The sequence below is a fragment of the Agelaius tricolor genome, unplaced genomic scaffold (assembly GCF_023055355.1).
Source record: "Agelaius tricolor isolate 1412-34295 unplaced genomic scaffold, bAgeTri1.0.p SCAF_46, whole genome shotgun sequence".
Taxonomy (NCBI): domain Eukaryota; kingdom Metazoa; phylum Chordata; class Aves; order Passeriformes; family Icteridae; genus Agelaius; species Agelaius tricolor.
In genome coordinates this window covers 1,829,787-1,857,005 of record NW_027269306.1, presented here as the reverse complement: position 1 = coordinate 1,857,005, position 27,219 = coordinate 1,829,787, and the positions used below count along the sequence as shown (strand labels likewise).

Sequence of the window (27,219 nt, the reverse complement as noted above, 5' to 3'; positions counted from 1 at the left end):
CAAAATCAACATTTCCAAAACACTCAAGCTATAAAAGACATATGTTTAATGAGTTACCTGAAAGAACATTATTACAATGATAAGCAGAATGATGATGATGCTCAGAACTGTACTCTTACTCAGTCCAAATAACTTTTCATTAAAGCTTTGTTTTCTTGGCTGGCAGCTTCATCAGCATAAAATACCAAAGGAATATTCTCAGAATGGTTTGTCAAATTCTGCTTTGCAACATTCACAGAAAATGTTGAGAGAATTAAAACTGAAATTATCATATCCAGCTTTTTTATTTAATAACACTATACAATGAAACACCACAATAATTTAAACTTTCATTCAGAACAATTTCCAAATTGTATGCTGCTAGTTGTTACCATAGTGTCAGCTTATGACTTTACCAGCTAAACAGTTCTCAAACTATGCAATTGAGAATAACTTAACATTCATGACTATAAACTTAACATTCATGAACATTCATTATCATAATTATCAACATATCATTAATAAATCAACGCTGAAAAGCTGCATGCAAGAAGGCCTAGACATAGGAGGAAGAAAGGGAATACAAAGTCATACAAGTCAGGCATAAGACATAAGAGAAGGCATAAGAGAGGAAGTATAATGTGAAAATAAGAGCTATAATGAAAAGTTATGCAGGGACTTACTTATCAAGGACTTATGTTTAACATGGAATGCAAGGTGAAGTTATCTAATAACTGCTTGTTAGGATCCATTAATTTTGCTTGATGAAACTTGAAAGAGGCAAAAATAAGTGGGATAAAGAACATGAGAAATAAATAGGTTTCCAGCAATTATTTAATTTCCTGGACAATAGGGAATAGAGCTGACTTGCAAAAATACATATGCTGTTTTAAAGAAAACAAAACACAAATTTTAAGGCAATATAGGAAACCTTTTTACTTCTTTTCCTCTCTGTGCTAAAATTCAAATATAAATGTACAAAAAGTTGGTTTTTATTTAAGATGGTTTGTATTTCACTGGATTATTGTAATCAGCAATACGAAAGCATCATTTCCCTAAGTTTTATGTTGCCAATGTCTTTCAGTAAAATCCACAGCAAATAATTATGCATATTTCATGTCACACATAAATCACACTTTATGGAAAGATAACACAGTCACTGTGGAATGAGTTGCCTTTTTTCCCCCCTTGAAATCCTGAGATTTCCTTGGCAGAGCCTGAAATAATAATTTGCCATAACCATACCTGGAAATAAAACATTTTCCAAAGCACAGGTCAGAAAAGCATTCATCTGCAGAAGTCTTGAAATGGTGATCTGGATCTCCCAGACACGGATGAAATTTGAACTGTCACCAGCAACAAGAGACTTATTCCTGCCAAGGCCACAGCTGGAGCAGAGGACTGAAATTCACAAAAGAAAACAGATCAGCACGTATTGGCTGCAGCAGCTGCTGGAAATTGTGATGTTTGTGACTCAGCACAGCACTCCAATCCTCAAAATACACTTGGCAGTGTAAGGAGATCAACACACCAAGCAAACCTTCCTCATCCCTCTAATGGTTTTCACCAGGAATTCCAAGTGTTAATCATGCAAGTGTATGCTTACAAAGAACAAAAAAACAATCCCTTTTTAGAGGAAAAAACAAGTTGATTTTAAAATCTTCCGGTGTCATCTCAAATCTGCATCCATCTTTATTGTAAATACCTTCCTTAGATCATATCCCCATTTTTTAACCAGAATGTATACTTGATAGTGAAACATGTCAACCAAATGCTATGTTTCAATAAATTTCTTTCTCAGCAAAATGCTATTGCTAAATTTAACCCAAATTCCATTAATTTATACTTAAAACCAACAGTATAGTTGTTGAGATATTTCATGCAACAGTAATGTGAGATTTATTTAGCAATTTTGGAGTCCATCAAATCCTATTTTTAGGAAGTAATATCTGCAGTTATCACAGTTTATATTGCATTGGTTGAGTTTGCTTGTTTGTTTTAAAGTTCCTCATGTACAAACATAACTCTGGGGTAATTTGAACATAGTCCACCAAAGAAAACATTAACTTGGTATTTTCACTTTAAATTATTTTTAAATTAGAGAATGGAAGCACAAATTCTTACAGCTAATACAACTGGTACTTTTTTTGTTTACTTTAGTAACAACCAGATACAATTCCAAACTTTATATATTAATATTTCCACATTCTTGAAGTTATGCTGCAATTGGAGTTTCCCATATATTTAAAAAAATACATGGGAAAATGTACTGAGATGGTATTTAATGCTGAGCTTGCCTTAATGTGTTATACAAGCAGTTTAGAGATGGTGAAGATATCCAAGTGACAAAATGGAAACAGTCCTCCTATTTGGCTTGCAAAACTCTTTTATTCTTCCACTAATAATGGAATATTTTCCATTAATAATAATAATTTTTCTGTATCTCTTTAATATGATCAGACCAGGCATCTGAAAGGAAAATTCCATTACAGATGAACTACAGGAAGTTCTTCAGCCTTTCACATTTTTTGTGTCGAGCTCTCAGAACCACAACACAGCACTTGTCCCAAAAAATTTTGCTATGTTCTTCCAAATTATTAACTACTGCATTTAGACTGTTGCTTCTTAATTCAACATCAGTCTTTTTGTGATGGTTTTTGACTAAGTAAAATGAGTTTATGAGAAAGATATCTGTAGAAGAAAATACTGAAATACTTTCAAATTGAAATACTGTGAATGAGATCTACCACAAATATTAAAAGACCTTCTCACTGGGATTAATTTTTGAAAATAATTCATACAGCTGCATACAAATATCAAAATGATAGCAGAGAGAAACCAGGAATACAGCCCTGAAAGACACACTGCTCCTTTCCTATTGGAAACAATGGCTCTTATAGATAAAAGATAACTACTGTGACATTATGTTGCATATGATATGGAAGAAAAATAAAATATTCCCTTTATGAAGAGAATAAATACTTGTGTCTTCCTCCCATGTTACATGGGTCCTTAGGTCTTCCTACACTGTTTTTGTTCCTTTTGCTCAAACCAAGGGGTGGGGAAAGGAATGCAAAGAGAGAATTTTGTTTATTTCCAGCAGTCCTACACACCAAAACCATTTTTATGGACTCCTATCTTTGATTTATAAATCAAATTTCAGTTTCTGTGGTCTCAGTTGTTCCCAAGAAGCTTCATATGTTAGATCTCCTTAGGGCAGCTGTATTTTCAGAGCTTCTTGTTCTGGACATCTCCCCATTTTCTGAATTATTCCACATTCACATCAACTATCCAAGCAGTAATAAAGCTCCATTGTTCTGCCTGTTGCAGAAGCATTCTTGATCAAGAAATCAATTAAATGTATACTTACCCTGTAGCTTTTTGCTATCAATGATGCTATTCACAAGCTGTGTACACAATGAGCTGCTTCACTGAACACTGCTCACCATCAAAAAAAGATTAACCCCCCCCCCAAAATGCCTGCTACAAGTGACAAGTATAAAAACTAATTTTTTTTAATGAGAACTGTCTCCTTAAAGGAACATTTACATCACTTCATGGTTTTCTTACATTAAGGACATAAACTGCTCTCACACTCTCACTTGTGCAGGAAGTGTCATTTAATAAATAAAGAAATAAAGCTGCTTATGTGGGTTAAAAATCTGTCTTAAGAACATAATTCTGAACATCTATCTCTCAACTACCCAAGTCCAATTCCTTAAAATAACATCTTGACCTGATTTTTAATTATAAAACTCTGTTCACACATATTCCTAGAATTACAAAATGGTATCCATTTTTTAATAAATTAAATAAACATAAGAAAATACATTTCTTCTGTATTTAGTTCAAATAAAAAGGATGACTTTTTGATCACATAAAACCCCACAAATGCTACAAAGGCATATAAAGCCCATCACAATACTTCCTTAATAATTTTCTGGCATTTTTTAAAAATTGGTGTGGGATTAAAAAATATTTATTGTTATTATAAACAATAATATATTGTTTTATATATTTTAAAATATATAAATTTATTTTATAAACAATTTTCCTTCTTTTTCTCTTAAAAGAAAACCAAAACTAGCAAACACCATCAAAGTCAAGGGATGATATTCTGGGAAACAGCAACAGATCTGAAATTAGAATGTAATGAAATCTGAAATACTTAAAAGGACTTCAGTCTCTTCTAATTTTGTTTTTCATGATTGTGTTGCACAAAATAAGCTGGTGTAAGAGATTAGGGGGAGGGGAAGAATCAGAGACTCTTTGGCTGACTGGATGCATTACATTAATTTCTTAATATGTGAAGGAGTGGATTACCCCTCTAACAGCAAGGGGAAATTAGTTCCTTTATTTCTTCATTAAGGCTGTGGGAGGGAAATTAATTTTCTACTCTGGTTTTCAAAATTAATTGAATATATCTTTATTAAAGTGATAAATATGTACACATACTTTTTGGTTGAAAGAATTCTCTAAATTAATCCTAAACAGACGTTTTCGTAGCAGTTTGGTAGCACATGGTCATTTTATATTGTTTCACTTTGTGATGTCATAAAAAACCATGAAAAAACCAGATCACCCTGTGTGTAGTAAAGATGTTTATAGAAGAAAATCATCTGAAAAGAGTCTTTATTATAAAGAGTAATTTTATAATCTTCCTGGCTTCCTACTCTGTATCATTTTTGTTCCTATGTTCTTGAAGGTTTCATTGTGCACTTCAATGTCTATTCTTTCCAACATATAGCTGTATTCATAAAAAAAAAAAGCTTTGGATTGCTTTTACAGGAAACCACAGTTTTTAAAAGCATCACCCACCTAGCCTGAAGTTGAGGCAAGGTGCCTTGAGGTGCCTTCTTGTGTGTGTTGGTTCTTGAAGGAATTTACAGAACTTCCGAAATTTGCTCACTTTACTTCCTACACCTGCAGTTTTTATATCTGTTTGTATTGTACATGTATTTCCTGTGGTGTACTTACACCATGGCATCATCATTTTCTTTTATTTAGATTCTTCAGTACTCTTTTGTGCAAAAATCAACCACCTCAAAGTGACCTTATGCCAGTAGTATTGTTATTTAGCCTTCCCTTGCATAATAATGATGTTGAATTAAGATATAATCATTTTTGTAACACCTTATACAAAAAAAGTAAACCATTTTTCTAAGCATTTTTCTAAAGAACTTGGACAGTTCAGCATTGGGGAAAAAAACCCCAAACTACTGATGATAATGGTGATTCCATCACAGCAGTATCTAAGAGCTTATAAAGGAAAATCAAATTTGCCCGGCCTTTAAAACCATCACATCCTTCACGTACTTGTGGCCTAGAGGCTCAAAAGAGCAAGAAAATTCCTAACAGGATCCTAAAACTTAATTTTCCTTGTGTGCCTTAAAAGCATTTAACAGAGAACAGAATTTCTCATCCCTTGTTCAATGACAATTAAACGTCTGTCCTATGCCATGGGGCCTCTGTCTCCCTACACAAAGAAGTAAACATGCCCAAAACTCTATCAACACACAGGTTATTTAAACTTAATTTTTTATTTTCAAACTCTAACAGTCAACTTTTCAACTTCTACTATATTTTGCATGATTTACTGTATTATTCTTTTCTTAGAGAATAATCTAAGAAATAAATCAAAAGGGTTTCATTTCTGAAATTAAACTGCAGTCACTATAAACCCAAACTCTTGGTATGAAAAGAAAAAGTAGGATACAGTAAATAATTAAACAATGAGGGGAAATTCAGCTGATATCCTCACTAGAAGTTAATAGGAAGCACTTGTTTGTTTAGTAAAACAAACAACATCTTAATTATGGACACAAAGAGTATAGGGATTAAATATGCAAGATTTATGTTGAACAAAAGCAAGACTGCCTCAAAAACATTCACACACCATGATTCAACCCTCCTGTTTAATCCATTCCACTGGAATAGCGCAGCTCTTTGACAACTGCCAATCCCAAACTTGCAAAATGCACCTGGGAAAGAGGCAGAACAACTGATTCACTTGTTTATACAATTTACTGCTTGATCACTAGCTTATTAAGGAAAAAAACTGAGTGAGCCCACAGAGCATCTTCATTAATAGGTTAATAATAATTTACAAAGACAAAACAAAATACATCTTTATCCAGAGAAACAATATTAAAGCATAGAGATGAAAAATATTTCAACTCTAGCTCCTCTTTAGGGGAACATGAGGAAACGCAACAAAGGAAGTCTGGATAAAAATTAAATAGCAAACAAGATCTCAAATACCTGAGGAAATGAGACAATGGTGAAATAATCAAAGGAAGCATCACCAAAACCCTTGTTCCTTAGAGAAGAAAAGATTCTGGTATATGAGCCACACCACAATTAAGATGACCCCTTCCAATGTGAAAGACTGGAACCTTTCCCAGTTATTTATTGCTGTTTTAATTGCCTCATGCATTTATGAAGGATTCTGTTGAAGGCCCTGCCATCCTCCATGTCACACAAATTCCTTTTGTCACAGGCACAGCAAAACCTACCATGTTAAGTCCCTTCTTCCAAGACATCTTTTTAAATTAAAAAAATAAAATTGCTCTCCAAGATCCAGAAGCAAGGAAACTCCAGAAGACTTTCCATATTCAACTCTGCAATCCCCAGACACACACACACAAAAAAAGGAAATTAAGGATTTTATAGAAAGCATCCTCAAAACATCTTGAGCCAGGGCTCAGTAACCTTCTCCAACACACACCAATAGCTTTGTATGAAAGTGACAACATGAGGTTTTTCTAAAGAATAAGTCAATTAATTGCCTGCTCACCAGCCCAGAGTAACACAGATTATGTTCCCAAGAAGGGACTCTCACTAAGCATTACAGTTTGGCATTCACTGTGAAATATTTTGTCTTTGATAGAAATGTCAAGAATTGTATATACACCTGAGATGCAGTCACTAAAACTAAACTGAATTCTAAAACTAGCTAAATTCTGCTGGAAACAAGGAGGGATCCATAAAGCAAAAAGAGACAGGCTTTGTACCACTACTCCTTGCTGGAACACTCTCCATAGGAAGACTGCTGAACTAAATTTTCTGCATATTTTCTTAGGCAGAGAGACTATTTAGGCAACTTTTCATCTCTGATCTTAATAACATTTATCAGAAAAACTTCTGTCTGGTCTACAAGTGTTTTTAGAACCAGCTTTTACAACACAGCAAAGAATGATTTCATCCTCAACAGAGCTGGCTTTGCTTCACACGTGTGGAATTCTCTCATTTGGACTAAAACCACCAAAACTTTTGTTTGATTACTTCTTCAAAATCAGTAATATTCACTATACTCTTTATATGGTTGTAATGTCCTTGGTCATTTTCCAGAAACTGTAATCAATAGAAATCAATGTAAAAAACCAGTGCAATATGCAGGAAAAAGTATATGGAAAAGAGTAAAAGTGTGATCTATTATCAACCCTAATAACCATTCCATGTGCTTAGATAAAAGCACCTCTCAGTTAAAGTTGTCTTCTATGCACCACTGCAAATAAGTTGAAAATTCTAGATTACATATCTAACAAAAACTTAAAAATCCCTTTTTTATTGTAAGTCCTCAAGCAACTCTCCCACAATCACAAACAAGTTCCTTGTGGATCAACCAAATCCATACCAAATAGAAACTGCCTGTATCACAGCAACAAACACAAAGTTTACAAATAGATCCCCACAGCCATCACAGTAAGTGCCAAGCATGATAGAAACATCAATATCTTCTGCATTAGTGCACATCTGATGCTGCAGCTGAGCAGGATTAAAACACACCCAAAGCTGCCAGTCTGCTGCTGCACCACTTCACTTGCAAACAACACAAGCTCCATTTTGTTAGGAAATGAAACTTTTCCTAGACACAGCTTTGCCTTCCCTGCTTTGATAACAGATCCTCAGCAGGAACATTCCAAATTTTAAATGAAAATGCTGCAGGAGAAAGCTGAGAGGCCACCACACAGCTCCCTCTACTGCGAGCCAGGAAAGGAAACTGGTGAAGTCCAAGATCTCAACTCCACAGCGAAATGGGTGAGGCAAACCAGGGAACACAGCAGAAATGGCTACGGAGCTGAATAGAAACCCCAGAGCTCAGAAAGTTGAGATCAAGAGGAAACATCGGGGCTTGGGCTCTGCTGGAAGAAGACAGCATCACAGAACCAGGGGAGGCTGCAAGGAAGTCAGTCACCGAGTGCCTCCCACCCCTGGCAGGGACACTGCTGCCAGCTTTGCAAACCTCCATGGACAAAGAACCAAAACCTCTCTGGGCACCCTGTGCCAGTGCCCAGTTGTGGAGTCTTAACTTCTTTTTGCCAGGGTCAGGATTGAATATGTTGGATGGTATTTCTTGTTGGGACTCAGATGTTTGCCAGTTCTTATCCGTGTTGCAGTCTCACAAACCCTGAGATTTCTACAGCACTTCACTCTAACAAGGTAAAATGGAGCTGTATCTCCCTCTCTACAAGGCCTTTTAAGGATAAACTGTCCAATTAAGAAATGACACCTAAATTATTTTCACTTTTAACCCAATAACCAACCACCCATGCCCACAGTGTGGACTTTTTATCCAATTACACAAACCCACCAAAACCCAAGGAGAAGAAGGTGAAGAAGAAGGAGCAGCCTCCACCCTAAAATCTCCATTTTGCTTTATATATATTACAATATTCTAAACCCTTAAACTCTAAGTCTTCCCCCCCTGTGATATTACACACGTCTATTCAAACTCCACACCCACAATCCCAGTTTCATCATTCCATTTTGGAAGCCTTCTCCACAGCCTCAGGTCAAATGCAGTGTTCTCTTGGGGGTCAGTGCCTGCCAGCACAGAAACCCTGAAATTCTCAGTAACCAGGGTTCCAACACCCAGTTAAAAAAGAAAAAAAAGAGCTCCCTTACCTTCAGAAGGAGCCTCCTGTGTTTCAGTTTGTACCAGTTGCCTCTGGTCCTGTCACTGGGCAGAGAGCCTGGCTCCAGCTCCTTTACATCCTCCCCTCATCCATGAGGCCAAGAGCTTTTGTCCCTGCCCAGGGACCTTAAATACCAAACCCAACTGGGTTCCTTTCACTAATCAAAAAGTAGCTCACCAAAACACAACAAAACCGTACCAAAAAAAGGCAGAAGCGGATTTTCATCCTGTTGCTAGAAGGTTTTGATATGATTTTTTTTACTCTATATTTCTACTTACCCTATATTTGTAGGCTCCCATATATTTGGGAGCACGTGGTTTCAAAGGAACCAGCTTATGGTGACAGTTTTACAGAAACTATTTTGTGGAATGCTCACATCAGGACATCTATGTAGAAGTCTCACAACCTAATAGTCTTTCTTTCTGGGGAAAAAAAAAAAAGAAAAAAAAATTTGGTCCTATTAAACTTGCTGCATCTAAAAAAATTTTGAGCAAGTGACCATGCCGAACTTTAATCCTGTTAGAGAAGCAGCATTCTCAGTGCCTGCAGTGGGATCTGCCAGCACTGTGCCCATTAGTGAAATCAGAATGAGGATTTGTGTCCCCTTCAGCACTGGTGACATTTCTATCCCCTGTTAAATAAATACAACAGCAGCTGTATGGGAAGCTAAGCCCTGAAAGGTTTTTCTGTCCTCCTGTAAGCATTTTTAGTTGAATAAATTTGCCATAAAGGTTAGAATATTATGACAGGAAACAACTTTATTATTTGAATGTAGAATTACTTTTGTTATTTGTGTTATTACAAGTGTCTATGATTATTTCTGACCAATACAAATTATCTCACAGACTAGTGGATAATAACCAAATACTTAAATTATGTGTGGGCTTTCCTAAAATATTTTTCAAAAACCATGCCTGAAACTTAAGTTTCATTCCAAAACTTAACAACTGACATTGACATAAACCTGCCCCTAAAATTCTAGTTATTTTGCTACTAAACCCCTATTTTTTTTCCATGTTTGTTGCTTTTCCCCCTACGCTGCTATAGGATATTTCCGCCAGAATTTTACTTTTTCAATTGGAAAAATCACTAGCAGTCTTCTGCAGGAGAAAAGCAAGAACTTCAGCAGAAGTTAATCAGCTAAATTCAATTTTTAATTGTAAAGAATCTCATGATAGCCTTAGCTAAAAATTAAATTATTTGTCTATCTGAATTTGAGGCATAATTAAAATACTACTATAACATAATTTAAAAAGTAATGTTGGTTCCAAGTAAAGATTTACTTGATGACAGATTTGTCAAAGATTTTATATATATATATATATATAAAACTTATTATATATTTTATTAGATATACTCATATCTCATATACTACTTATTAGATATTTTATTATATATACTACATATAATAAACTATATCTTGTTTAAAACTGTTCTATATATTATATATAATAAGATATATTATATATACTATATAGAATAAAGTATATATCTTTTATTATATATAATAAGTTATTATATATAACTTATTGTGTATAAGTTATATATATATATATATATATACACACACACTTATTCTATCTTTTATTACACCAACCAATTTAACTGAAAAACCAGGCATTTCTACAGGAAGTTGTAAAGGACACCAGGGAGTACCCAAAAAAGGAGTTTTTTCAAATATGGCGTGATCTAGGAAAACCCCTCCTGCTTGTACTGTTGGAATGGGATACCAGATTTCTCCAAGACACTGATATGGTTCACTTGCTTGTTGACATGTTTATTCCTAAATATGACAGTCAAAGCCCTTTGATGTTAACTGTAGAAAATCTATCATTAAATTCTGTTACATTCAATTACCTCTAGCAAAAAACTATTACTCCTAAATCAAGTTGCCTGGTCAGAAATTTAGTTAACAAAACTAAGAACTTAAAGTAGTTTCGTGTAAAGGACAAATCTATACCATGTGATTCAGGATATCAAATAAACCATTGGAAAGAACAGACCAGATACACACAACTCCACATATCCTTGATAAGAGGATTTGTAATTCTTAAATACACATTTATGTTTTTTCATTATCAGATCAACTGATAAATACTGCATGAGAAACTGAACAGTGAGAAATTTATTACTTGAATTATCATAGGATATATTTACATCCAAAGTCCTCCTAATCAAAAATCAGTAAAGCATATTATTCTTTGCTATACTGAAATGAATACCTGAATAGTAAAAATGAATATACCACTGTTTATTTGCAGCAAAATAATCAGTATATTCAAAATCAAATGATCAGTGCATAAACATAGATTGGTACCATCTTCCTTTTGTGAGGGATACACAGTCCTGGTTCAATTCAACAGCACCATATTTAATTTCTCCAACAATATTTTACCAACCATCACAGCAACAAGTGAAGTTCTAAAATACAGGTAAATAAGTGTAGTAGCTAGTATGGCAAATAATTTAAAGATATTTTTAGAAACAATGTTAATTGTATATTTACCCAATGTTAAAAGCAAGTGATGTAAATTAATTTCCTATTTTCCACCTCCCCAAATATTTTTAATTATGTATCTATTATACTGTATACTAGTGTTTATCTGGAAAAGTTGATGAAAGTAATATCTTAATTGATGGTTCCATCCTTCTGAGCATCTTCATTACACAGCTTGCTAATCAAAGCTATTTTACCTGAAAAAATACTTCACAAGTAGCAAAGTTACATGCAAAAGGTACTTAGTGTTCTGCCATGCTAAAAACTGCATGTACATGGGAAATACTCTGTTTAACCTCAGCACCCTTTTTTACTTATTACCTTTTCTATGATCTCATAGCAAACCAGAGCTCAGGCACACTTCTAGTCATTACCTACTGCATAAGTTTCCACACATCCATTTACCTGCACAGCCACCCTGAGGGAGAATTCACTGCCAAAATCACAGAGCTGGAAACTCAGTCTGAGCTCAGGACGCACAGGAGAAAGTTACAATCTCCTCCAAAGCAAAAGACTGCACTGTCCTGTTTAACCAATGTGTAACAACTTTTTTTTTTTTTTTTGTTACATCTCAATAATATATAAGCTAAGCTGGTTTTCAAAAACCTCCACAAGCACCCATGCACACACAGACAGAAGACACAAATTTTTTGCTAAAAGCTGCACAGTCAGAAGCATTTGGGTAACCACTGGTGAGTGTTAAAGCTCTGAGGGCCTCTCCCAGCAGAGTTCTGCTGCTGCATTGCTCCTCCACCTTCAGAGCAGGGGTGAGATCCAGCAGAGAGTCTGGATGGGGCTCATCCATCCGTCTCAGTCCTTTAACACCTGGAGCCTTCCCCTCTGACAGGGGCAGGGCCAGGGGAAGTATTCACATCCACTCCCCGGAAGGCATACACGAGCAATTCCCAAAAAATCTCTTCCCCCCTCTACTAACAGTGATAGACAATGCTGCCGGAACACAATGGAGATTACCTGCTACTTGTACAGCTGAGTTTCCTCACACAAAGCTGTTGTTGCCACACAAAACAAGTTCCCACATTGGCATGCAGGTGTTTTACTTACACTTAAATGCACCGCAGAGCCCTTGTACATTCATGCCCTTGCACCGGAGCTGTCAGCAGCTATTTCACAGCTGGCTCCACCCTCTCTGAGACACTCAGGTAGGAACTCAGCATGAGGGTTGAGTAGAGGGGCATGGGACCAAGCTGTAAGGCCCTTTACAAAGTAATGCTAGTTTCTGCTGCCTTCCCAACAAGTAGCAGCCAAGTATTCTTATCTCCTTAGTATTATCTAGATAATAAACAATCTCTATACTGTTTTCTTCTAAAATATTCTTATCTAAATTCTCCACTGTGTTACAAGCACCTACACAATCAGAAAATAGAATTTTCTGTTGAGATCTCCACCAGCTAAAAAAGCATTAGAGTCATCCCAGCTTGTAAGTTACATGCTCGTCAAATACCTCTAAACGGCAGCGTGTTGATGTCATAAAGTAAATATTTAACTACAGTCATCATTCCTCCAAACAGTTCCCCTTATTTCACACATCAGAAGTTTCTGGTTTTCTCCAGGGAGTTTCTGATCACTTCCACTAGTGTTATCCAACACCCTCTCGCTCTACTCTTTCCTGTTTCTGTATATACAAGTCGCTCCAGCACTTAAATAAAGAACACAATCCAAAATCACTACTGGAGACACGCAAGCACAGACACCAATCACTGTCAGCCCCTGGATTTCCTGGAGGTAGCAAAACCATAACACTCACACATCCCCGGAGTTTCTTTGGTGTACAGCTTTTAACCCAACCCAGCCTATCCCAAAATTTTTCACATAGTTCATGTTCCCAGCACGCAGTATTAAACAAATCCTTACAGGACATGTGAAGCCAAGAAGGAGAAGCCAAAAGAGCCACAGATCCATGTGCTCAGCCTGGCCTCTGCTCTGGGAAGGAGAGTGATGGGAGCTCCTAATTAAGGTGTGTGCTAGTGCAAACCAGCCTCATGCATTTCAGGGAGCCGCTTCTGCCCCTTTCTAGCCTGTAAGGTTTAAGGTTTAGCGGCACTGACCCAAAACAAACAAACAAAAAAACCCCAAACGGTAAAACGCACAAACAAACCAAAACCAAAACAAACAGAAAAAGGAACCAAACCATTGTTTTCACATATATAAAGCTACTGCTGGTCCTTCCAGCTGCCGGGCTCGGAGAGTTCGGTGGAGACAAGGCTCTCTGATGGCTAAATGCTTGCTGATAGGTACAAGCTTGCTTAATCGCGGAGCAGCAGCAGCCCGGTGGGGGAGACACACCCTGCCCCGCTCTGGCTCAGCCACAGCGGCCGCTGTGCCATCAGCGCCTTGCTCCGGGGGCAAAACCCCCACCAGCTTCTCAGCCCCGCCGCTAGCCCCGGGCGCACAAAGCCAGGCTGAGCAGAAGAAGGGGATCGCAGGAGCAGAAAGGACCGGCTGCCTATGCGGGGTCCGGGCGGGGGCTGCGAGGTCAGGCAGGGGTCTGGAAACAAAGCCCAGGGAAAACCCCTGGAGCAATCGCGGGGCTCCCCATGACCTCTCTTTGCCCACGCTCCAGGGCCGTTCCTGCCCCGCCCCGGGGCGGCCCCGCCCCGACCGGGCCCCGACCGCCCCGGCAGCGCGGGCGGGGGCGGCCCCGGTGCGGCCCCGGGACTGCGCCGCGCCCTTCCCGGGAGAGGCTGATCCACACCTGGTCCACACTGCCGGGGAAAGGCTGATCTACACCTGGTCCACACCGCCGGGGAAAGGCTGATCCACACCTGGTCCACACCGCCGGGGAAAGGCTGATCCACACCTGGTCCACACCGCCGGGGAAAGGCTGATCCACACCAGGTCCACACCGCCGGGGAAAGGCTGATCCACACCTGATCCACACTGCCGGGGAAAGGCTGATCCACACCTGATCCACACTGCCGGGGAAAGGCTGATCCACACAGCCAGGAAGAGGCTGATCTATACCTGATCCATACTGCCGGGGAAAGGCTGATCCGCACCTAATTTACACAGCCAGGAAAAGGCTTATCCACACCTGATCCACACCTGATCCGCACAGCCGGGAAAGGTTGTTCCTAGCTCCTGATCCGCACAGCCAGGGAAAGGCTGTCCTGCCGGGGCAGGTAGGGCAGCGCTGGCTGCTCCTTCTGTCCCGGGCGCTCCCCGGGACCTGGCCCCGGTGTCCCGGGGCTGGCAGAGCGCTCTGCCCCAGGGAAAGGCTGTCCCCAGCCCTCCCGTGGTCCCCAGTGGCTGTGGCACGTCCCCGCCTCGGGCGGCGATGCTGTTTTTACCCGTGTCGGGTGGCTCCGTGCAGAGTTACGGGTTTGTTTCACTCCTCTGACCAAACGGGCTTTGTACCTGTTCCCGTCGGGGAGATTTTGTTGCCTCCTACAAAAGGCAGCAAAGGCTCTGCGGTGTCAGAGCCCACCTGGGGCACCCTGCGGGGCTCTTCCCCGGGGGCCGCCGCTCTGTTGGGCCGGGAGAGGAGAGCAGGAGGCGGCCGGAGATGTGACATGTGCGGGTGTTACACAACCAGAGCCCCGCAAGAGACAGGCAGGACCTGTTCGGGTCGGTGTCTCTTCCAGGAGCCATCAGCCCCGAGTGCGTGTAGGTGCTTGCGCTGGATGACTTCAGAGTCAGGATTCACTCAGGGCTCAGCGCTGACACTTCAGAGGATTGCGCTGTCGTTCCTGCTTAACTCACGTTAGTTTCTGTCTGACAGATCCCGGCCATGATCGCGGTTTTGGTGGTGCTGTGTCAGCTGCCTGTGACGGTGCTCGCGTTTCCTCACTGCCCTGGCAGATTAAAGAACTTGGAGCAACCGGAACGGAAAGATGGTAACTTAGTTTAACGAGACTTTGTGCTTTCCAGAATTGTTTCTAACTTTGCTTTGCTGGCTTCTTTAATTGTTTGGTTATTGTTGTTTTGGTTGTTGTTGTTGTTTCAGGGTTTTTTATGGTTTAGTTGTTTGGTCTTTTGGTTTTTTTGGTGTTTTTTTTTTTTGTTTGGTTTTTTGGGTTTTTTTTGGTTTTTTTACTTTATGACAAAATTATGCTGCTTTATGCTTAATTTCAGATTATTTTAATACCTCTTGCTGAAATGAGCGATAATTGACTTTGGTGTTAATATCAAGTATTTATCAGATCTTGTCGTAAGTGCAGATTGGGACAACTGAAGTTTTTCCAGACCTCTGGGATTATTGTGGTTGATACAACCAGAATCCTTTAAGTAACATCAAAATTCAAAAAGTTTGAAGCCTGTGTTAAGACAGTACTGTTTTGGTACTATTTGAGCAGATCACAGTTGTATGTGTATATCTGAAATTGCTTTGTATTTGAAAGGGTTTATTTGGTTGTTTTTTGCAATTGATATTTGCTCTCAATGCCAGGCCCCCTTACAACACCTGGAAAGATAAGCATAGTGCTGCTTTTGCAGTTCTTCCCTGGGGAGGGAGGGAGAGAAGTGGGGAGGAGCTCATGTGAAAACAAACAAATTCCCCTCAGAGACTCAAGCACTACAAAGCAAAGGCTGGTTACCATTTTAAGGGCTTCAAAAATAAATTTCTGCCTTAGCTGTCCAGTCTTCTCAGTGGACAAGGAGTGCTGAAACCTTAAGACAGATTTTAAAAAGTCATCACATGGAGCAGGAGGCTCCTTCAGGGCAGCATGAGGAGCTGAAACCGTGGCTAGCAAAAAAATGCTTGTGACAGATGATTTGTTAAAATCCATCTTGCTCTGGGCATAAAACATCAGGCTGCCCCTTCCCTGTGAACTCCTGTGAGACCTCTCTCCTCACAGTAGGCCCAGACCACTCCTCCTTTAAAGACAGAGTTGGAAAGAGAAGTATCCAATTAATATCAATATAATATTAATATTATAATATAATATCAAAAAATATTGGAGAATATATATATATATATATATATATATATATATATATATATATATATAAAATCCAATCATTTAGCAAGAACAGTTGCCAAAGGTATGGGGTACCTGCATTGAGAGGTCCCCCTTCAGCATTTTGTGAACATCTTTTACCAGCAGAGCTGCTTCACTGAGAGTATTGTGTGGCTGAATTTTTAATTTAATAATTAAATGCTGGGCATCCTAAAACTGCCTGGATCATTTTCTGAAACCAAGGACTGCAGAACTGCATCCAGGCCCCTCACATTTAGGGCTCAATTCAAATCCATCTGTTTCATTCTTCAAATACTGTTTTAATCACCAGGTAGCAAGTAAGTTGGAGATGGAGATATGTGACAAAGTGAAAAAAGTCATAAATGGATAAAAATTCTTGAAAAGAAAAAGTGGGCCATGTATCCTTGGGAATTGAGGGTTCTAGGCTCCAGGCAGTTTGATTATACATTCCATTTTAAACAAAATGCATGAATTCTCTAAGTTAATTCAAAGGACAGCTAATACTATTTGCATGGTAAAGAGTGAAACACTACTGAGCAAAACTGAAGATCTCTGCTTCAGAAGACTGAAGGTACTTTTGTAATTTGCACTGAACCAAGAATATTGATAATATTTTTTTCCCCATGTAATTATTTTCCCTTTCTACTTGTGGGTTTGAGGGAGTTTTGATTTTGGTTTTGGCTTCTGTTTTTGTTTGTTTGGGGTTTTTGATTGTATTGCCTTTGTTTTGTTTTTGTTAAGTCTTTTTCTCTGGTTACTCTTTAGGTATAGTATAAATATTTTAAGCTTAGATTTTCTTGCAATTGCTTTAGAATAACAAAAATAAATGCATGTGCACATATGTAGCTACTTCAGTACACAGTGTAACTGTGCAAATTATATAAATATATGCTGTCATATTCCTTAAATATTCTATCATATTAAAGACATAAACAACCAATATGTAAGTTATGCTGCAGTTTTTCCAGTTTTCAGAGAGCAAAGTGTTATGAGATAGCACTGCAAGATCTAACAGTGACTCTTAGGGTGAAAATTCCAGAGCAATGTGATAATCTTGCCAAACAGGCTAACAAGAACACAAAGCTAATTTGTAGCTGAATAACTTTATCCTGAATCTCATCTCCTTTTTCAGCCATCCTGCTTGGTATGTAACAATGCTGTTTCTGCATTACACTTGCAAAAATAATCCTTTAGTCATTTTCCTCAACCAAATAGCCTGAATTTTGTGGACATAGATTAGGCATTCACTAGAAATTTGGTTTTGCCTTTTTTTTTTTTTTATAAGAAACTGTAGCAAGAGCAGGCTAAAACTTGACTTTGGAAAATGCCTAGTGAGGAAATACATTCCTGTATTCCAAAGCCTTCTATAATTTCACTCACTGTTCTGGAATCTCACCTCACCACTTAATCCATGAGGCCTCATGGAACACAAAAGAAGAGAATCTCTTCTTCTCAGAAGTCTTCAGAAATGCATGTTGTCAGTAAAATTCATGTCATGGACAAATTTAAAACAAATAAACTTGGCAATAAGTCACCTTTATGTAAAGTTTGGTGCCACGATTGTGAAAAGAGAACAATTGTAGAATGACTAGGAGTCTGCTGATGTGATTTAAAAACTAAATTCTGTAAATAAAATTTGGAACTCATAGATACCAGAATATTGATAAATGTATATTTGGTTTTTTTCCTTCCCCCACCCTTGCCTCCTTCTCCCCCTAGGTCAGGGTGTTGCTTACTTAGCATCTGGCTGAATTTTGCTTTATGTGACAATTTCTTTGTTCTTAAGAGCTCCAGTAAAAACTGCTGCTCACATCCCACCAGGGGTCACACCAAAACTTGACCAACAGTTCTCATGACAATCAAATTCTCTTGGCCCGGATAAGGAATAGCTGAGATGGTTTATGAGAAAGGCAAATACATTTATTTTATGTTACATAGTTAGAAAATATAGTAGTGAAGAAAAAATTTTAGGAGGAGACTTTGATCTTTCCCTTGTATGTATCTGAGAGATGCTAGGGGAAGAAATTATCCCAAAGTGCTCCTTTAAAATCTTTACCATTCTTTAAAAATACCAAATTTAGCCTTCCTAACTTGTTTTAAATCAACTTAATTTTTTTTTTTTCATTAGTGTTCACATCTGCAAGGGAGGCCAATTTATTCATTGGACGACATCTTCTGAACAACAGATTTGATTTTGAAGCATTCACAGCCGATAACCTGGAAAGGGAATGCAATGAAGAACTCTGCAATTATGAAGAAGCAAGAGAAATTTTTGAAGACCCTGATAAAACGGTAGCAGTTCAAATTGAATTTAATTTAGCGAGGGAGGTTCTTGGCTAAATAACTGTATTTTTGTACACAAATTATTGTAACATAAATCATTGTACACAAACACTGTAACTCCTCTAACACAGCACTGAGAGATGACTGCTTATTTTGTTCTAAAAGCAGATATCCCAATTACAAGGGGTTCTTGCTTTAGATACACAGTGAATGCACTTGAATATGTTGAATAATGTCTTAATATATCAATGTTGTCTTAATATATGAATATTGTCTTAAAGACTTTAGATGTTGCCTTTAATTCTGCAAACAAATAGAAATGAAGCTTCAGAAGTCCCACTTGTGGCTATTCCTGGATTTTTCAGATTTCTGGATTTTTTAGTAACTTCTCAGCATCCAGTGTAAATGTTTCACATTATTAATTATAAATGTATTAATTGGCTGATTGCATCCTTGTGTCATGCTCAGAAGTGTTTGTAAGAGGCCAGTGTGGAGCAAAGCTGCAGTTCAGCTATTGCTGAGTGTTCCTGTCGCACCACATTCTAACTCCCCACCTAGATGTGGCTGAGAAGAAACCTGGTATATAAATACATAAAAAGAAACAATGAGAAACCTTTCAGCTCAGTAAAGGAATGTGAGGATTGTCTGAAGACGGGTTGTTGCACAAGCAGCAAGAATCTTTTTGTGATTCTAGGTGTGCTCTGCAGAAAGGGTGAGGAATTCACCCCTGTTCTAAAGGTGGAAGTGTTAGCTTGCCATTGCTAACAATTTCCTAAGAAAAAGGTCAAATTGCTAAATTGAATTGCTGGAGTCTTTTGCTTGGTAGCAAAAGTGAAAATTATAACTCAACATATTTAATGCCTGATGGTCATAAAACATTAAAGTTCTTCTCTTAAATGGATCCCACTATTTTTCCTAGCTAATGTGAATTCAAATGTTGGAATTTTAAGAATTTAACTTTGCCTCAAATACTGTTTTGTAGGGATTTGCAAAAAAGTAATTGTAAGCATTTTTTGGTGTCAGAATATACCCTAATTTCTATTGTAATCTGGCAGAAATATGAGGTAACACTGTACAGTTAAATGCACTTTTTTCTTTCACCAACTGGGATCTGAGAAATTTATTGCAAAGTTGTAGAAGAAAAATACCATGGGATGAGTAAATACAAATCCCTTAGCAGGAGTTATTTCTGTTTATGCCACTGTTAAATTCTGCCCAAGATACCATATTAAATACAAGTCAATAGGCCTGTAACTTCTTTATCTCATATAAATGTGATTCTTTTTGGGTTTTATAGATGGATTTTTGGAAAGACTATTCAACTAAAGGCCCTAAAATAAAATTAGGTAAGTCATTTTTTTACTTTTTTATTATATTGCAATATTTTCTGGTTCTTATAATAGTATGTTCTTAATTTCTGATTTCCTTAACTAATTGCATGATCTATTATCTTTTTACTGAAGATCACTGTGAACTGTACAAATATATTTAATTTCTTGATATGATAAAACTGAAGCATCTTAAAGTGGGATCCATTATAGGTCTGTAGGTAATTTCCTTGACCATTCCTTTATTACACAACTGGAAAACTTGGCAGTGATTCTGTGGCTGCTCCTGTGGTTTGGTTTTGTTTTGTCTCCCCCCTATTTCTTTAACAGTAATACATAACAGCCTGATTTAGGCTCAGAGTAGTCTGATGTCAGATAATTTTAATATATTTAATAATTCATTAATAAATTTTAATTAATTTAATAATTTTATTTTAATAAAAAATGGTCAGTTGCACCTGATCAAGGTCACAAGTACATGAAGGAATATTTGGAAGGCTTTGGAAGACAGGCATCTCAACAGTTTCATGCAGAGAAAAGGGGGCATCAACTCCCTTTTGCTTTAAGTTGACTGTGAATGATTCTCTTGGGTTGTGTTGCACAGATTTACAGTTTCTTACAGCAGCTTAGACATTTGTGGAAGGAACAGCCTAATAACAGTGCAAAAGTAGTATTTTACAGTGTACACTGCAGGCTGGGTAGATGGAAAGAACAGAACGAAAATCATCCATGTTTTCTCTCCAGGTGATGAGGCACTGCAGAAGATTAATGTCACAGGACTGCTCATCAGCCTGGTTGCTGCTGGAGTGCTGTTGGTTATAATTGCACTGATTATCTTCTACTGCTGCAAGAGCAGATGCAAATCAAGGCAACCACCAGGGTAAGGAATTTCACTGCTTAAAAAACCCAAGCGCACACAAAACAAGCTCTTGCTTAAGAGTGGCATTTAAAAATCACTCTGGGTTGGTCTAACTATTGTATTCTCAGAAAATCCAGTGGAAGTTCGAGTTCTTACTTGCCTAGAAGCAAAGTTAAGTGAGCACCAACCGTAGTTAATAACACAAAAACATAAAACAATATTGCACACCCAAACCTTTGGGTTTGCCTTTTTTTTTAACTGTCTGTTTGTGTGTTCTTCATTTCAAAATATACTTACTAAGATGGTGGAATAATTTTGGTAGGTGGGGGCCTGCAATGTGAAGTCTAACATGTTCTGTTCGTTCTTTCAAATAAGCTGTATGCTCTCATGGCATGTGCTCTACCTCAGATGTGAAGTAGTTGTGGTAGTAGATGATGAAGCAATGTGGAGGAAATGCTTTTTTACCAAGTCTCTACTCCTGAATGCTCCTTTGTCCTAATCTTGAAAGGAATATAAAAGGATTCTGTGCTTCCTCTTCCCTATAAATGTCACATCACTGAGCTGTTCTTACGCTGTGGTTTGGAGAGAGTATTTGGCTTCTGGTCTTTGTGATCACTGAAGGCATGGTTTTTCTCTTGTGGGGTTTTTTTGGGTTGTTTGAGGTTTTGTTTATTTTATGCTTACGACTTGATTGTGGCATTCACATTCTCTGAAAAATCCCTTCACCCAGGATTTCTCTCCTGGGAAGCTGAGAAGCCTCAGAGAAAAAGAAAACAATTATTATCTCATTTGCTTCTCCTGTGTTGTGCTCACATGTGGAATGTGGTTGGAGATTGTTTACCCACAGGTGATTGTTTCATTGGATTCTGCTGTGAGTTGTTTTCACTCTTTGGCCAATCAGGGCCAAGCTGTGTCAGGACTCTGGAAAGAGTCAGGAGTTTTCATTATTGTCTTTTTAGCCTTGTAAGTATCCTTTGTGTATTCTTTAGTATAGTTTAGTATAGCATTCTTTAATATAATATAGTATCATAAAATAATAAATTAGCCTTCTGAGAACACGGAGTCAGATTCATCATTCCTCCCTTCATCGGGCCATCCCATAAAGACAATACTTCATCTTCTTGCTTCCCTTTAAAGCAGAACTTTCCACTTACCTGCTGTTCCCTTTGTTTAGGTACATGGGTTATGTGAGGAGCAGAAGACGGAATTCAGCCAACATCTTCAGGAGGCACGAGGAGTTCTCCTTGAACCCCCTTCCCGACGACTCCGAGCTGCCCACCTATGAGCAGGCAGTGACCTCTGATGGCCAGCACGCCGTGCCCCCACCCCCTTACCCAGGGCCCCCCAGGCACCCTCGGCTCTTTAGAAAGTCCATGTCCCTCCCTGGCCCCTAGGCACAAACCTGCTGCTGGGCTCAGGGGGGGTTGCTGGAACATAACATGCTTTTGAAAAAAGTGTGTGCTTACCTTGCATATTGCAAGATGATTTACAGAAATGTGAAAGATCTTCTGGACAACGAGGGAGGAGTGAAGTTCCCATGTGGGAAAAGAGGTCACCTGGCACAAAGGCTGCAGGACTGTTCTTTGCACAAAGGCACTGTGCCAAGAGGAGAGAATGCAGAAAGAGAAAGTCTTGTACTGCTGCCCTCTTCCATATGAGCCATCCCATCAAACTATTGATTCTTCATTAATAGTTTCATCTTCTTTTTCTTCAGAAAGAACAGTATTTTAATTGCTCATATTGACACTAGCTATTTTTTGTGACTTAATATTTTAAACCACCATAAGAAATCTACTTTGTTGTTTGACATATTCACTTCTTTCCTGGGCGCATTTTCTATTCATTCTTGTAATAGACTTGAGTGCAAAAATTATTTCATGGCTTGATCTGCCAAATATACATATATATATATATATATATATATATATATATATATATATGTATATATATAGTACTGCTAGTGGATTACACTGGTTTGGTTTAGACATTGCTGGTCACACAACTTAATTGCTTGTATTTTTATGATGATAATTTTGCATCAAAAGGAAGCATTCATTATGGGGCACACTACCAATTCAGGCAAAGTACACTTGCATCAAATTGTTTTGATGTTGAACAGTAAACACCAGGTCAAAGAGAGGAAATAGAATACTGTGGACCAGTGAATTTTGAGCAAAAAGCCAGAGATTTGTCCCTTTTTAAAAAGCTACCCAGGTTTCACAGCTAATGTTTCTTTCATAGTTTAAAGGCTGAAATGTAGAGAGAAACATTTAACTTTCAAACCAAAGCCCAACCTACCTCCTAGAAGCACCTTAATAAGTGTGTCTTGCACTACAGGGATGACAAAATGATACCTTTAAGTAGAAAGAAACATCATATTAGATCAAAAATCAAGAGCCAAGAACTCCTGGGAGTTACTGGTTCTCTGTGTCAAGACAGTTTCTGTATCTACAGCTGTAGCCACCGTGAATTTTACATCTTATTAAAATATCAACCCCCAGCATTATGCAGCCTATAGATCTTGCTGAGCAAATTGCTGCCCATCACTTGTGTCCCCTCCTCAGCACAGGAAGCCAGAGCAGAGAGTCTCACAGGAAAGGCTGTTCTCTTGTTAGACAGTGGCTGTACAGTTAAGGCACAAACAATTAAAGAATTTTTTAAGATGAAACAAACCCCCCCCTTTTTCCCCCCTCATTGAGTCAATGCTGACAACAGCAAATTCTATTTCAATTTGGTGCCTACAATCCACTTTATAATATAAGTTAAAGGGTTAAGGGTTGAAATGAATATGAAATATTTCACTGAATCTTATTGTTTTTAACATACTGGAAGCTACAGTGTTGTTGAGCAAGATGCAGAAAATTGGTCTGAGATTTTCAATCTGTAAATGTCTTTGTAATGATGGAAACACTCCAAATCTTAGAATGTAAAGGGGGTGCACTGACAGTGCTACTCAATGAAGTCTTGCCCTTTGAAAAACAAATACAATGCAGTTAGTAGCATTGCCATTGGTGTTCCTGTTCACAAAACTTCACCATCCAATTTGGCTTTTGGCGAGTCACCAATCTCTCTCCACCTTCTTTTTTTTTGTTGAGAGATGGGGGAATCCCCATGTTGGGATGTTTCAATTCACTTTTGCCCTACTTGTGAAAGCATTTTGTAGTTCTTCAAGTTCTGTAAGACTGAAATAAATGAATTGTGTGAGGTCACTGTTGATAATCAAAATACAAGGTTACGACAAGCTGTGCGATCATAAGCTTGCAAAAACATTCTCCCATATTTCCCTTTCATTTAGCTAACAATTTTTCAATTTTTTTAATGTGCATTTTGAGCTCTAGGGCACATTTTTACTTAAATTTTTCCTGGGACTCAAAAATTACTAACTAATGGAACTGACAGCAGCACTGCAAAGCAAAGGGATTTCACAGGGCTTGTGACCATTCAGAGATTCTTTAATGTTGCTACAGACATCTGGCAAAGCCAAATTTTAAATACACTACAGAAATCGTACAGAATCCCATTCAATCACTGGAAATTTGATTTTTTTCTACTGTTCCTACGAATTATTTGCAGCTGATTCCATCCAATGCAAGAAAAAAATCTCATCCTTCATAATTAATTAAAAAAACTTAAGAGGGTGTAACTGTTAAACATCAATGGTGTAGTGCTCTGGGCAGTAAAGTGCCCTTTCAGTAGAGTAAAACACTCAAATTTACTCAAGGAGTCTGCACCTTAGACCCTGAGAATGTGCAGGGACTGACATTCAAACACTGGTTGCACATAGCATGATAATTTGGGAGACACATGCTGCCTTTTGCAAAGAAGGAGCAAAGTTTGAAATTTACTTGAATACAGTGTAAACTTACCTCTGCTTGTAGAGGGACAGAATTCCTTTGAATGGCACTTGTCTGGATTGAGTTTGTTTTCCTTTTTTCATGCACTGACTACTGGCCCACTCTGACCTTGTATCTTGTCTCTTTTTAGAAATCATGATTCAACAGGGTTAACAGAGAGAAGATCAACAAGAGAGAGACTACGGGGAGTTATGAATTTAGATTAAAATTCAGATTCATTTATTTTGCCACCCTTGCAAATTTTACATGTAGCTTCTTTTAAAAATGGAGTTGCTATTAGAATACATAAAGCAGCAAATGACTTGTACTTGTAACAGCAAATAATCCTGACAGAGACCAGGGTTAGATTGGATATTGGGAAAAAATCCTTTACTGTGAGGGTGGTGCTGCACAGGCTGCCCTGTGAAGAAGCTGTGGCTGCCCCTGGATCCCTGGAAATGTTCTAGGCCAGGTTGGATGGGGCTTGGAGCAACCTGGTCCTGTGGAAGATGTCACATGGCAGGGTGTCTGGAACTGGATGATCTTTAAGGCCCCTTCCAATCCAAAGCATTTTGTTATTAAGTAGGAAGAGGAGGAGGAAGATTTTTGAGGAGCAAAGCCAGGAGCAAGTTAACTTGACTGGTATAGAGATGTAAACTATCAGTGTTTTGATTTTGCTGTTTCTTTCCAGGACCTTTAGGAAAGACAGTGGATTTTAAGTGATTTAATAGTTACCTACCATGACAGTTGAAAACAGAACTGTCCAAACAAAACACTGGTAAACACAAATATTCTGTTTTAAACGTGTCACTATAAGTGCCGTTAGCCATTGCCTTGAACAATTTTCCAGAACAGCCTTTTCAGCATCACAGAAGATTACAGCATGCAACCTTTTACAAAACAAGACACTTTATTAATTAGGGCAAATAATAAGGGTCAGAAAAGTGATCTCTGGCTGTGTCAGTTGAAAAACAAATCACTGAACCTGCTTACTGCTGCAATAAGAAAGCCTGCTATGTGTTCTATCAATTATGCATTTATAGGGCCGGGGCTTGTTGGGGTTTTTGTGAATTCATTAGAACAGCGAAACCAAAGTACCACGTGGAAGTGCATTTCCTCACCACAGCTGATGAAAATGTGAGCTCTGAAGCATTTGATTCTGGTCCTGTCAAGGTTTTTATTGGCTGCAGCTGAACTGAGATTGGAGCAAAAAATGAGATAACTGATCACTTCAGGTAATAAAAAGTATAATGCTCTGCCAAATTCTTTACCACAATGCTGTTGCCAAACCCAGTTCAGAGTATTCTGTTGTTATAATGCCCACTTCTATTAACTGGAATGTTTCAGTCTGATCTGCCCTTAAAAGTTATATTTGAAATCTGAAAAGCATTTTTCCTTATCATTCCTCAGATTATCAGCTGTGAATAAGATTAATTTATTACCTGCAGTTTAGCAACACTATTTCTAGCTTTAAATGAACCATCAAAGTAATAAAAAACCCCAAAAACAAGCAACAAACCAAACTTTTCTATCCACAGTCTCTCCTGCCAACAGAAGTTTTACTGCTGCTATCCTTGCTTGTCCCATGATGTATAGAGAACAGGAAGGAAATTCTGGGTTTAAAAGCCATTTTCAAACACTTCAAGCATGGTCTTTCCATACTGTAAAGATCTTTCAATTAATTCCTGTCACTACAAATTTATCACTATCATTTCCACAACAAAGAACTTGCATGTGTTTTCCTCTCAAAAATCTTAAGTAGATCTTCTCAAATAACCTGCTCTTTATTTAGCTATTTTTGACTATTTCCAATCATTTCTGAACTGTATAAACAATTACTTAATCTTATGAACATATTTCCTTCTACTCATCTGTCAGAACATTTTAAATGAACTTGTCACTGGCTATATTTAATTCTAACTTTGATTTCAAGTGCTGTCATATTTTGGGTGATGGGTAGCAATATTTTAAGCTCTGCTAGTCTCTATATTATTTTGTAAAACAATTTCCAAATAAATGTTTAATCACGGCAAAGGAGAAAATGCTAATTTAGCCTATGATTAAAAAATGAAAAAAACCTCTGACAACCCTTTTGATTTCTTTTAAATTGAGTTGGTAACAACTCTTCTGAAAGCACCTAAAGGGTGCTTAGAGGAAAATGGAGACAGACTTATTAGCGGGGCCTGTTGTGACAGGATAAGCGGTAATGGTTTTAAACTGAAAGAGATTTAGACTACATATAAGGAAGGGTTTTTTTACCATGAGGGTGGTGAAACACTGGCACAGGTTGCCCAGAGAAGTTTAGGATCCATCCCTGGAAAGGGCCCAGGCCAGGCTGGATGGGGCTCCATCCATGAAGGTGTTCCTGCCCATGGCAGGGGGTTGGAATTAGATGACCTTTGTAGTTCCCTTCCAACCCAAACCATTTTACTGTTAGATGATTCTTCATGCCATATAGAACTTATTGGTAGAGAAAAAGGGCTATGGTTTGTTTTCTTTAACACTGGCAATTTCTACTCTGGACAAAATCTTCCTGCTCCAGTGCTCCAATTTAGCTGAGCATCTGAGGTTCATGAACTGCAGGC

The 27,219-nt window shown here is 38.2% G+C and overlaps 2 protein-coding genes across 4 annotated transcripts in view; one reads left to right on the top strand and one right to left on the bottom strand.

Annotated features, from left to right (window-relative positions):
* Positions 1 to 27,219, bottom strand: part of CCDC73 (coiled-coil domain containing 73) — a 95,185-nt gene that overhangs the window by 59,828 nt on the left and 8,138 nt on the right. The window contains exon 2 of the mRNA XM_071455294.1: positions 1,225 to 1,380. Within this exon, the coding sequence (XP_071311395.1) occupies positions 1,225 to 1,239 (15 nt within the window). The 5' untranslated portion in view covers positions 1,240 to 1,380. The remainder of the gene's footprint in view (positions 1 to 1,224; positions 1,381 to 27,219) is intronic.
* On the top strand, positions 13,904 to 24,010 carry PRRG4 (proline rich and Gla domain 4). Of its 3 annotated transcripts, none has more exons than XM_071455292.1 (6): positions 13,904 to 14,479; positions 15,134 to 15,248; positions 18,460 to 18,623; positions 19,912 to 19,960; positions 20,687 to 20,822; positions 21,976 to 24,010. In XM_071455292.1, exons 2-6 carry the CDS (start codon positions 15,143 to 15,145, stop codon positions 22,193 to 22,195), a joined length of 675 nt encoding a protein of 224 aa, XP_071311393.1. In that variant the 5' UTR covers positions 13,904 to 14,479; positions 15,134 to 15,142; the 3' UTR covers positions 22,196 to 24,010. The 3 variants fall into 3 exon arrangements, with proteins under 3 accessions (XP_071311393.1, XP_071311392.1, XP_071311394.1); XM_071455291.1 differs by having other exon boundaries at positions 13,906 to 14,534; XM_071455293.1 differs by lacking the exon at positions 13,904 to 14,479 and adding an exon at positions 14,618 to 15,018.